The sequence below is a fragment of the Lithobates pipiens genome, unplaced genomic scaffold (genome assembly GCF_037356315.1).
Source record: "Lithobates pipiens isolate NorthernLeopardFrog02 unplaced genomic scaffold, aLitPip1_a1.2 Scaffold_3, whole genome shotgun sequence".
Classification (NCBI taxonomy): Eukaryota; Metazoa; Chordata; class Amphibia; order Anura; family Ranidae; genus Lithobates; species Lithobates pipiens.
The window spans coordinates 66,348,729-66,361,524 of NW_027507790.1; the positions used below are offsets into that span (position 1 = coordinate 66,348,729).

A 12,796-nucleotide genomic window follows, 5' to 3' on the forward strand; every position below is an offset into this window, starting at 1 on the left:
TTTCAGGCAAGGCGCCCTTTAAAATTATGGTCTCGAGGCACCCCATTCTAAAATCTAAAAAAATATTCTAATAGTTTTACATAATGCAGAAACATCCACACATGTAGGACACCCAACATTAGAAGTGATTTTTTCTTCCAAAGCAAATACACGTTTGCACACTGGTACTGATTAAAGTGTTCCAATGTTTCTCTTCTCTCAATTTTTCTCCATCAGTCAGCTAATGTGAACCCAGTGCTAACAGAATGGGTGTCAGGTCACCTTGAGGCGAGGTGACAGGTGCACACCGTAGGGATCCGGAGTGCACCGCAAGGTTGTGGACCCTACGGCTGACTGCTGCAGACGGGGGACAGATCCCACTGGGGATAGAGCGTGAGATTCCCTGGGGCGCGGAGTCTAAGAGCCAGCAGGTGTTCACCAGAGCCTCCAGTGGTGAGGATGGACTTGGCTGCAACTGGCTCCAGGTCGCGACCCCCAGGGTCCCCCAGCTCACACCCACAGTAGGCAACAGGAGGATAGGGATGGTGAGGGACAAAGCCAAGGTTGGGGCCACAAGCAGACAAGGATAGTCGGGTACACGCCAAAAGGTCAGGGTCACAGGCAAGCAGGGATAGTCAAGACACGCCAAAGTCGGTAACGGAAACCAGTAGCAGAGCACACGGCAGGAAACAGGAAGCTGATACACAATGGATACACAATGGTTGATCAGCACTGAGGCCTGCAGTGCACAGGTTAATATAGGGCTCCCTGATAGGGCTTGGGGTGGAGCCATGCTTAGAGGAGAGGTTATAAAAGCCCCCAGGTGGAAGTGGCTGGCTTGTTAGTCTGAAGACATGGGGGAAGGTAAGCAAACACAGGAAGATCACTGCATAACCATGACAGTACCCTCCCTCTTACGAGGCCTCCCCCTCCCCCGCCTGGGTCCAGGCTTAAAGGGAAACTCCAGATGGAACCTCCTAAACAGACAGGGAGCAAAGACCTCAGATGCAGTGATCCAAGACCTCTCCTCAGGACCCAACCCTTTCCAAAGTACGAGGTATTGAAGAATGCCTTTACGGAGCCGGGAATCCAAAACTTGACTAACCTCGTATTTTAGATTATCCTCAGAAACCAAAGCAGAGGTAGGGAGAGGACGAGAGGACTTGAGGACTAAAGGCTTTTTAGGAATGGGTAAGGGCATGAGAAGATCAGGAGTCTGAGCAGGGACCCCCACACCCTTAAATTTGAGTTGGGCATCCATAACAGGACCACCAGACTGGGCAGAGGTCAGTGGATCCCTGAGGTCAGGTTGGTTAGAGGGTGGCATGTCGCAAGAGTCAAGCTGAATAGCTGAAACACAAACAGAACCCTGAGAAAAAGATCGAAAACCCCTCCTGGCCGAATTAGGTATTCTATCCAAAGGATGGATTGAGCCTCTTAAATGGGTTTGAACGGACATAATAGTAGTAGGGTGAGGCTGGGTCACAGAAGGTCCTGAACAAGAAGCAGGAAGCTCATTGGGCATGGGCTGGACTGGCATAAGTGGTGTGGAGGCCGACTGAATAGTATTGTCAGATGTAGCGACCATCTCAATCGCATCACAAGGCATAGGGACTCTGGAACTTGCAGACAAGTTAGCCTGGCTGTGCGTCCAAGGGAGATTAGGGACAGGCAGAGGTAATTGGTTATGCGAACTGGAGCGAATGATCAACTCAGGTTCATAGGTGGGCTCCTCATCCAGAGTACCACATGACCCAGAGAGTGCACCAGTCCGACTATTGCAGGACACGTCCCAGAGATCGCCATATACAGCAGGAAAAGCAGAAGATACTGGGATGGTGGTAACGGGAAGTCTCTCCTTTGGGGTACCCTTGAGTAGGCAGGAAGAGGAACAGGAGGAACCCCAAGCCAGGATCTGTCCAGCAGACCAGTCAACGTGTGGAGAATGGAGCCGAAACCAAGGAAGACCTAATATGATAGGAGATGAAGCCTTAGGTAAGACAAGGAAGGATATCCACTCCTGGTGGAGTGTCCCTACTGACATCTTAACAGGAATAGTCTGGAAGCGGATAGGACCCCCTGGGAGAACCGTGCCATCAATCGCCAAGACCACCAATGGTGTTGTAAGGGGCAAAAGGGTAAGTCTCATGAAGGATGCAGTTTCCCAATCCATGAAATTGGCAGCGGCTCCGGAATCCAGATGTGCTGAGACCGAACGAGAGGAAGCACCGTCATGAAGCAACACAGAAAGGAGAAGACGAGAAGGTGAAGGTGATATTTCAGGGTCTAATACTCCACCTTCCAGATGTATTAGCCCTGAGCGTTTTTCCGGACAAAGAGAACAAGTGTCACGGAAATGACCTTTGGCCCCACAATAGAGGCATAGGCGCAGAGTTCTGCGCCTAGCGCGTTCTTCGGGAGATAACTTAGTCCAGCCCAACTGCATAGGTTCCTCGGTAGGCAGGGGGTGCTCCTCTGATCGAGGAGAAGGGACTGGGGACTCAGGCTGCCTAAAGAACAGGGAGTGCTGGCGTCTTTTTTCCAGGGCCCTCTCCTGAAAGCGAATATCGATCTGGTTACACAAGGTGATGACACTGTCCAGATCAGCAGGAAGGGATCTTCCTGCTAATTCATCCTTCACTCTATCAGAGAGGCCATGTAAAGAGGTTGCAACTAGGGCCTCATTATTCCAGCTCAATTCAGCTGAGAGGATACGGAACTGAAGAGCATACTGTCCCACAGAAGCGGACTCTTGGCGGAGACGTAAAAGAGCGCTAGCCGCTGAGGAGACACGACCCGGTTCCTCGAAGATATTCCGAAAAAGTTTCAAGAAATCAGACAGGCTAGAAACCACTGGATCATTCAGTTCCCACAGAGGGGCGGCCCAGGCTAACACCTCGCCGGACAGGAGGGATATGATATATGCGACTTTTGCCCGATCGGACAGGAAGTTTTGGGGCTGAAGTTCAAAATGAATTGTGCACTGGCTAAGGAACCCCCTGCAAGCCTTGGAGTCCCCAGAGAAACGGACCGGAGCTGGTAGTTGTAATGAATGTGTGGCTGCAACTGATGCGATAGGTGCAGTGGCAGATAGCGGTTGAGGTTGTTGAACCGGGGGTCCTAATGAGGCCTGAACCTGTTCAAAATGGGACGCCAAATCCTGAAGGAATTGCATCACCTGGGTCTGATGCGATTCTTGAGTCTCAAGTCGCCGAACTAAGCTCTGCAATGGATCATCTGCAGGAAGCGGCACGTCAGCTGGGTCCATGGCTGATCAAACTGTCAGGTCACCTTGAGGCGAGGTGACAGGTGCACACCGTAGGGATCCGGAGTGCACCGCAAGGTTGTGGACCCTACGGCTGACTGCTGCAGACAGGGGACAGATCCCACTGGGGATAGAGCGTGAGATTCCCTGGGGCGCGGAGTCTAAGAGCCAGCAGGTGTTCACCAGAGCCTCCAGTGGTGAGGATGGACTTGGCTGCAACTGGCTCCAGGTCTCGACCCCCAGGGTCCCCCAGCTCACACCCACAGTAGGCAACAGGAGGATAGGGATGGTGAGGGACAAAGCCAAGGTCGGGGCCACAAGCAGGCAAGGATAGTCGGGTACACGCCAAAAGGTCAGGGTCACAGGCAAGCAGGGATAGTCAAGACACGCCAAAGTCGGTAACGGAAACCAGTAGCAGAGCACACGGCAGGAAACAGGAAGCTGATACACAATGGATACACAATGGTTGATCAGCACTGAGGCCTGCAGTGCACAGGTTAATATAGGGCTCCCTGATAGGGCTTGGGGTGGAGCCATGCTTAGAGGAGAGGTTATAAAAACCCCCAGGTGGAAGTGGCTGGCTTCTTAGTCTGAAGACATGGGGGAAGGTAAGCAAACACAGGAAGATCACTGCATAACCATGACAATGGGGCAGAAGACGTTCAAACAATGATGCTGTGGAGGCGACAGACACCTTCCTTTATGTCTAGAAAGTCGTAATGGTGCATAACGAAAGCCTGTGGCTTTGTGTAACTCAAAGGCAGGCTTCACCAACTTGCTGGCATGTATGCACTTTTGGATCAATTTTAAGGCATTTTGCCAAGGAACCCCTGAAGAAGCCTCAAGGCACCCCAGTGTTCCTGGGCAACCTGGTTGAAAAAAAAGGCTTGTCTAGCTGGGAGATCAAAATGGATTGCATTAGTAGCTTGGTGGTGTCGTTGGAGTAGCTTGGTGCATCATTGGTTGTGATGTGTTTATTTATAGCAGCCAATCAGTTATAATGGTTTAGTATGGTTATAAAGGTCAGCCCAATATGGACATCTTAGCTTTGGATGGATGCCAGCGGGTCTTTATATCCCTTCAAAACTTAGAAGCTGTCAGGCTCATTGCTGGCTCTACATTTGGCTGTATATAAGAAAGCAGAATAGATCTAATAGCTATAAAAAAAAAAAAATCAGGGTGGGGTGACTTAATCTGTAAACTAATAACATTTTGCATCTAACTAGTTAACTGCATGGGCAGTGAATAAGTCACACAGGGTTAACATGTACATCTTTGCTTTTAAAGGTAGTATATACAATTGGGGACAATGACAGTGTTTTCATTTTCTCTATATAGCCTTGGGGCTTGTAACAGCTTAGTCAAGTTTAATTAAGGTTGTTAAAGTTATTTTTCTGCCTATTACTGCGTAAATTGATATAAATGGTCATTGATCAGTCCAGTGATATACTGAGCAACATAAATTAATGATTATTGATTGCTAAAGATATGTACGTGTGTATGGGAGTATTTTGTAGATGTGTTTACTTATTGATGCATACATACATTGCTGAAACGTGGTTGATCTGCAGGTTCACATTCAATTGATCGCAAAAAAGGACAAAACAAAAACAGCTTTCCTAAAGGAAAATCCACCATCTACTTTGGCTAGTTTATTCTAGTTTATTTACCATTATAAGTAACCAGCATATAAAATGCCTATTCAAAGCACAACTGACATATTATTTTTTTTTGTTAATGTTTTAAAATGTAACCATTTACCGTTTTTCTTTATGCTCTTATTATATGCTCCTTTACCATGGGGCCTAGCTGCTGTAACAGCACGGAGAGTCCTTTTCTGCTCTGTCATTGCTCTTGTCATTTTCCTTTAGTGGTATTCCTGCTCTTGATATGCATGTTTTGTCTGACAAATTCACTTAGGCTCTTATATATTATATTAGAGGTCTATAAACTCCTTAGCTCATCAACGCATTCATAGAGTATCACATTGTTCACTGACCTCTAAACAGTTATTATATAGAAATTGAAGGGTTATACCAAAGGTTTCATGGCATCATTACTGTAAATCTTTTTAAACAGGCACACAGGCATTGGTCCAACAAACCTATAAAACCAAATTTTAAATACTCTTATGCATACTGACAATACTTCCCTTTAGTATCAGCAGCTGCCATTGTTGTTGTTGCAATGCTGATTTTTTTGTAAATGCACAGAAATCAGTATTACTATAGTGGTACTATACTGGCTCTCGGACAGAGTCTGAGGTGAGGATGTATGCTCAGTATAGGAAGTGAACATGTACATACACTATATTACCAAAAGTATTGGGATGCCTGCCTTTACACGCACATGAACTTTAATGGAATCCCAGTCTTAGTCCCTAGGGTTCATTGTTGAGTTGGCTCACCCTTTGCAGCTATCACAGCTTCAACTCTTCTGGAAAGGCTGTCCACAAGGTTTAGGAGTGTGTCTATGGGAATGTTTGACTATTCTTCCAGATTTGTGAGGCCAGGCACCGATGTGGACAAGAAGGCCTGGCTCGCAGTCTCCACTCTAATTCGTCCCAAAGGTGTTCTGTCGGGTTGAGTTCAGGACTCTGTGCATGTGCACTCATCCATGTCTTTATGGATCTTGCTGTGTGCACTGGTCCAAATAATTTGGTGGAGGGGGATTATGGTGTAGGGTTGTTTTTTCAGGGGTTTGGCTTGGCCCACTTGTTCCGGTGAAGGGAACTCCTAAGGCGTCAGCATACCAAAACATTTTGGACAATTTCATACTCCCAACTTTGTGGGAACAATTTGGGACAGTGCCCCTTCCTGTTTCAACATGACTTGCAACTAGTGCACAAAGCAAGGTCCATAAAGACATTTATGAGCGAGCTTGGGGTGGAGGAACTTGACTGGCTTGCACAGAGTCCTGACCTCAACCCATAAGCATACCTTTGGAATGAATTAGAGTGGAGACTGCAAGCCAGGTCTTCTCGTCCACATCAGTGCCTGACCTCACAATGTGCTTCTGGAAGAATGGACAAACATTACCATAGACACCTTTCTGAACTTTGTGGACAGCCTTCCCAGAAGAGTTGAAGCTGGTATAGCTGCAAAGGGTGGGCCAGCTCAATAATGAACGCTACGAACTGAGACTGGGATGCCATTAAAGTTCATGTGCTTGTAAAGGCAGGTGTCTCAATACTTTTGGTACTATAGTGTATATCCTTCTCAGAGGAACAGGCTGGTAGACAAGACCAGTAACAACACATAGCTGAGGGGGTGCTCATAGTGGTGACTGACCATCCAACCCTGGGCAGCACTGTCTCACCACTAGCACCCTTACCCTCAGGGCTAGGGACTGGTATGAAGCTCTACAGAAACCTCAAAAGATTATTTGAACTCAGTTGACCACCTACTTATCCCCTTTTTCCCCCACCCCAACCATTTTATCGCCCCCTAGGAAAGTCATATTGGCAAATGGGGTAAGTATTGACCACGTTGGGGACCCCTTTGTGTTATATGGATCCGCTTCTTGCCTTGCTCTCTCCCATTTCATTTTTTATTTTATATCTTTCTGTCTTCCCATTACTCTTTGTTAATATGTTATTTTTAAACCCATTTCAGGATAAGACAAAAGTTTCTACAGCAGTGACCAAGAAGCCCTCAACAAAAGAGACAATGCGCTCAGTCAATGGAGGGCCCGCTCACATGCCTTGTCCAAGTAAAGAATCTGAAAGAGAAGTAGAGGTTCGTCTGCTGCAGATGGAATGCGATGAGCTAAGATCAAGACTTGGATGTCTAAAGGTAGGTAAAAACCTCTCTTTCTGTTGTCGAGGGCTTCTAAACAACTAAAGACAAATCGTATTCGTGATAATAAGCATCTTCTACATAACTGTCCTGCATGTCTTTCTCCTATCCTCCCTTACCCTCCATAGGAAATCTATTGTCTCCCTGCCAAAAAATTTAAGCAACTGCATAGTTAATCGTCTCTTTCAATTTTGACCCAACAAATAAAAAGAGTAGAGGGAGCTTAGAAAAAAACTGATGTAGAATGGGGTCTCCTGAGGAAATGTAATTAAACAGACAGAGTAGACCCAATTCACAGCCCCATCAAGCAAACTGCTTCTATGGAAAGAAAAGGCTCCCAAAGGAAATGCCATAGCATACATCAGACAAATAGACTAGTGCCGCAAACACACGACTGGACTTTCTGGCAGACTAGGTCTGATGGTCTTCCCGACTGACTTTCGGTGGAGTTCCGACGGGCTTTCCGAACAAACGGAATTGACCACACACAAACCGGCTAAGTCCGTTTGGAAGTCCATTTGTTTTGAACGTGATGACGTAAACGGGACTAAAGAAGGAAGTTCAATAGCCAGTAGCCAATAGCTGCCCTTGTGTCGTATTTCGTTTGTCAGACTAGCACACAGACGAACGGTTTTCCCGATTTTTAGTCCATCGGAATAGAGTCCGTCAGACAGATTTGAAACATGTTCTATTTCTAGGCCCGTCAGATTTTTTTTTTGAAAAACAATCGGACTAGCTCTCACCCGATCGGATTGTCCGACGGAATGATCCCGTCAGACCTAGTCTGCCGGAAAATCCGGTCGTGTGTATGCGGCATAATAAGGGATAAAAAAAAGTGACAGGTCCTTTTTAAAGCTGTACTCTGAACTAAAAATTTTTTTAACTGATTGAACAATGACCTTTCTACCAACTGATATTTCATGCTTTCATAAATGCTACAATATTGAACCACCTACCATTTTTTATTCTTGTTTTCATGATATGATGCTTGCTGTGGTAGCAAAAAATGGTCTTTACTGTGCTCTGACTTTTCCTTTTACTGCTGTTGCTGTTCTTGATGGACATTTTTCACTTAAGTTCCTTGAATTACAGAACAGTAAAAGATTGGCTACACAGAGCCAGGATGGAACTAGCAACATCACATACAACATACAACTTACACACATTCATACTGGCTTGCATAAAACACAAATTTTCTCAGATGTCCTCTTCCCTTGGTGCCCAAACGTGCTTATTTTGCATTAATCGTGAATCCAACCCCAGCTGGTCAGCCACCAATATTAGTGTATGTGAAAAATATGTATGTCTCCACACAGACCATTTATAATGGGTTGCTCTCTAGGTATGGGGAAGCCTTCAGATCTCATCAGGTGTCTAATTGTTGCAGTCTCAGTTAAACAAAGAACTTTGGTTTTATTGAACAAACCTTTGCCAAGGCATTCCTATTGATGTGTGTTGAGGGAAGTGGAGAAATCAAGGTGACGCAATGGAGTTGATTTACTAAAACTGGAGTGTGCAAAATCTGGTGCAGCTCTGCATGGTAGCCAATCATGGTTAGCCATTGAACAAACTGAAGTTAGAAGTGGATTGGCTACCATGCACAGCTGCACCAGATTTTGCACTCTCTAGTTTTGGTAAAGCAACCACAATGTCTTTTAAATCAAAAGGAACTTTATTTTCTACACATAAAATAATTTTAACCACTTCCCGACCGGCGCACGCCAATGTACGTCGGCAGAATGGCATATTGGCATACAGGTACGTCCAGTTTTAAATGCGCCTAGCGCGTTCTTCGGGAAAGAACTTTGTCTGGCCCAACTGGATAGGTTCCTCAGCAGGCAGGGGGTGCTCCTCGGATTGAAGAGAAGGGACTGGGAGCTCAGGCTGCCTAAAGAACGGGGAGCGCTGGCGTCTTTTTTCCAGGGTCCTCTCCTGAAAGCGAATATCGATCTGGTTACACAAGGTGATGACACTGTCCAGATCAGCAGGAAGAGATCTTCCTGCTAATTCATCCTTCACTCTATCAGAGAGGCCATGTAAAAAGGTTGCAGCTAGGGCCTCAGTATTCCAGCTCAATTCAGCTGTGAGGATACGGAACTGACGAGCATACTGTCCCACAGAAGCGGACTCTTGACGGAGACGTAAAAAGAGCGCTAGCCGCTGAGGAGACACGACCCGGTTCCTCGAAGATATTCTGAAAAAGTTTGAAGAAATCTGACAGGGTAGAAACCACAGAATCATTCAGTTCCCACAGAGGGGCAACCCAAGCTAGCTCCTCGCCGGACAGGAGGGATATAATATATGCTACTTTCGCCCGATCGGACAGGAAGTTTTGGGGCTGAAGTTCAAAATGAATTGTGCACTGGCTAAGGAACCCCAGCAAGCCTTGGAGTCCCCAGAGAAACGGGTCAGAGCTGGTAGTTGCAATGAATGTGTGGCTGCGACGGATGCGATAGGTGCCGCAGCAGATAGTAGTTGAGGTTGTTGAACCGGGGGTCCTAATGAGGCCTGAACCTGTTCAAAACAGGATGCCAAATCCTGAAGGAATTGCATCACCTGGGTCTGATGCGATTCTTTGGTCTCAAGTCTGCGAACTAAGCCCTGCAATGAATCATCTGCGGATAGTGGCACATCAGCTGGGTCCATGGCTGATCAAACTGTCAGGTCACCTGAGACCAGGTGACAGATGCACTCCGTAGGAGTTGGAAGTGCACCACTAGGTAGTGGACCTTAGGACTGACTGCTGCAGATTGTACCCAGGGAGATTCAGGACACGGGTCTACAGGATCACTAACACAGATCCCAATGGGAGCTGGAGCATAGATTTCACAGGGCACGGAGTCTAAGAGCCAGCGGGTGTTTGCCAGAGCCTCCAGTGGTGAGGATGGACTTTGCTGCAGTCCTGCTCCAGGTCACGACCCCTCGAGTCTCACAGCTCACGCTCACAGTAGACTACAGGAGAAGGAAGCAGCAGGCTGGAACGACAAGGATAGTAAGGGGATACAGCAGAGGTCAGGGCAACTAGCAGACAGGAACAAACAGTACACGCTAAAGGTTCAGGGTCACAGGCAGACAGGGATGGTCAGAGACATGCAAAAGGTCAAGGTCACAAGCAGACAGGAATTGTAGAGAACATGCCAAGGTCGGCAACAGAGTCAACCATAGAGCAAACAGGAAGCCAAACACACAATGGTTGATCAGCACCACTGGCTAATAGTGCACAGGTTAATATAGGGTTCCCTGATAGGGCCTGGGGTGGAGCCATGCTTAGAGGAGAGGTTATAAAAACTACCAGGTGGAAGTGGCTGGCCTTTTAGTCAGAACACATGAGGAGAGGTAAGCAAACAGAGGAAGATCACTGACTAACCATAACAAAAGCTATTTGTGGGGAAAAAACGACGTCCATTTTGTTTGGGAGCCACGTCGCACGACTGCACAATTGTCAGTTAAAGCGAAGCAGTGCCGAATCGCAAAAAGTGGTCTGGTCTTAAGCCAGCAAAATGGTCCGGTCTGAAAGTGGTTAATGTGTTATAATGCTACCCAGGCCACTTGATCAGTTATGGTCGTGTCAAGACTTTGGTGTTGATTTACTAAAGACTATTAGGTTATTCACCTTACAGGGGAATTTTCACTTTGCAAAGGAATTTTACTTTAGTTTACTGAATTATGTGAAGCTCTGCTGGCTTCCATCATCCCAATCATGTGTAAGCAAAACATTTTTTTTTTAATATTCTCCTTGCATGTGCTTGGGTATTGTTAGCAAAGTTGTCACCACATTCACTAAGCAAAGTAAAAATTCCTTTGCAAAGTGAACAGCCTATTTCCCTTTAGTAAATCAGCCCCTATAAATGGAACAAATCAGTGGCTTGTGAGTTAATACATTTTATTTTGACCATATATTTAAATTGCCCTGCAGCAGCAGCTGGTTTTAACTCGTTCTCCCCAACACAGTACACCAGCCACCCACAAAGTAGTCCATTCACTCTGGCTCCAATGAACAGCCTAGTACAGGCTGCGGTAGCTCGTCGATTGTGGGCAGGTGACAGGTAGATCCCATCCCTCGGGTGCCAACCCCAGAGCCTGAAGAGGAGGTGTGGCAGGGGGCAGTAGTTAGTGGAACCGATCGGCTGTATTACCTGCAGCAGCTGAATGCATGCTTCTCCTCCTCTCCCTCTCACTGGCATTCAGCTGCTGCAGGGAGGAAAATGCAGCAGATAAGTTCCACTAATCGCTGCTCCTCCTCTCCGTGTTCCTCTTTCTTCTACTGCCTGGCCCTCCTGTGTGCTCCCTTGGCCCTAACCCACTAACCCCCCCCCCTCCACGCATTACTGGAGGCCTCCCTCCTCTTCCCACTGGCTGCTGCGGAGGATGTTTCAGGATGGAGAGTGGGGGAAGGGGTTTGATAAATACGTAATTTCCTCTCCTCTTCCTTTTCTAAATGAACGCAGTTAGAGAGCACTCTCTGTGTTCATTCATAACTGAATTATAGCAAACTGTGTTTAATATGCTTCAGTTTGTGAAGGGACAGGAAGCCACTCAGCACAGAGTACTTCCCATTCATTCACTGTCCAATGCAGCTGAGGCAGCAGAGAAAGGGACTGGAGAATCTCTTTAGGAGGAAACACATACACAATATTGGTTCAGCGCTACACCATCTGATGAAAAAGTTAAACATTTTTATGAAAAGGCATGCATCTGCATGCTGATACATGAAGGTGCAACCATGTGACTGGTGAGTGGATTGAAAGTTCTGGGGGATGAACCCCTAAAAATTAGTTTCTAAAAAATTCTCTAAATGGAGGCTGTAAAGGGTGCGAGGCTGCTTCAGGCGCAGTCTGGGGAACCCGATCGCTGTGAACAAAAGGAAAGCAAAAGGAGGAGAGAGAAGCATCAAGCCAATCCTTTAACCACTTGCCTACTGGGCACTTAAACACCCTTCCTGCCCAGACCAATTTTCAGCTTTCGGTGCTCTCACACTTTGAATGACAATTACTCAGTCTTTGTCCTTTTTTTTACCACAAATAGAGCTTTCTTTTGGTGGTATTTGATCACCTCTGGGGTTTTTATTTTTTGCGCTATAAATGAAAAAAGACCGACAATTTTGAAAAAAAATTCTTTGTTTCTGTGACAAAATTATGCAAAATATTAATTTTTCTTCATAAATTTTGGCCACAATTTATAGTGCTACATATCTTTGGTAAAAAAAAAATAACCCAAATTAGTGAATATTATTTGGTCTTTGTGAAAGTTAGAGAGTCTACAAGCTGTGGTGCGAATCATACAAAATTGATCACATCTGATGTACTGGTGGCCTATCTCACTTCTTGTGACCCGAACAAGTCAGGAAAATACAAATACCCCCCAAATGACCCCTTTTTGGAAAGTAGCCATTCCAAGGTATTTAGTAAGAGGAATGGTGAGCTTTTTGATGTTGTCATTTTTTTCCCACAATTCTTTGCAAAATTAAGATTTTTTTATTTTTTTTATTTTTTTCCACAAAATTGTCATTGTAATAGGTTATTTTTCTCACATGGCATGTGTATACCACAAATGACACCCCCCAAAAAATTCTGCTACTCCTTCTGAGTATTACAATACCACAGGTGTGGGACTTTTTCACAGCCTGGCCACATAGAGAGGCCCAACATGCAGGGAGCGCCATCACGTGTTCTAGGAGCATAAATTGCACATCTAACTTGTTGACTACCTATTACACTTTTGAAGGCCCTGGAGCACCAGGACAATGACACGTGAC

The 12,796-nt window shown here is 46.1% G+C and overlaps 1 protein-coding gene across 23 annotated transcripts in view; it reads left to right on the plus strand.

The window, feature by feature from the left end:
• RIMBP2 (RIMS binding protein 2) overlaps positions 1-12,796 on the plus strand; it is a 777,506-nt gene that overhangs the window by 204,519 nt on the left and 560,191 nt on the right. For all 23 annotated transcript variants that reach the window (XM_077461782.1, XM_077461787.1, XM_077461794.1 and 20 more), the window contains one exon: positions 6,859-7,038. In XM_077461782.1, the coding sequence (XP_077317908.1) occupies positions 6,859-7,038 (180 nt within the window). The remainder of the gene's footprint in view (positions 1-6,858; positions 7,039-12,796) is intronic.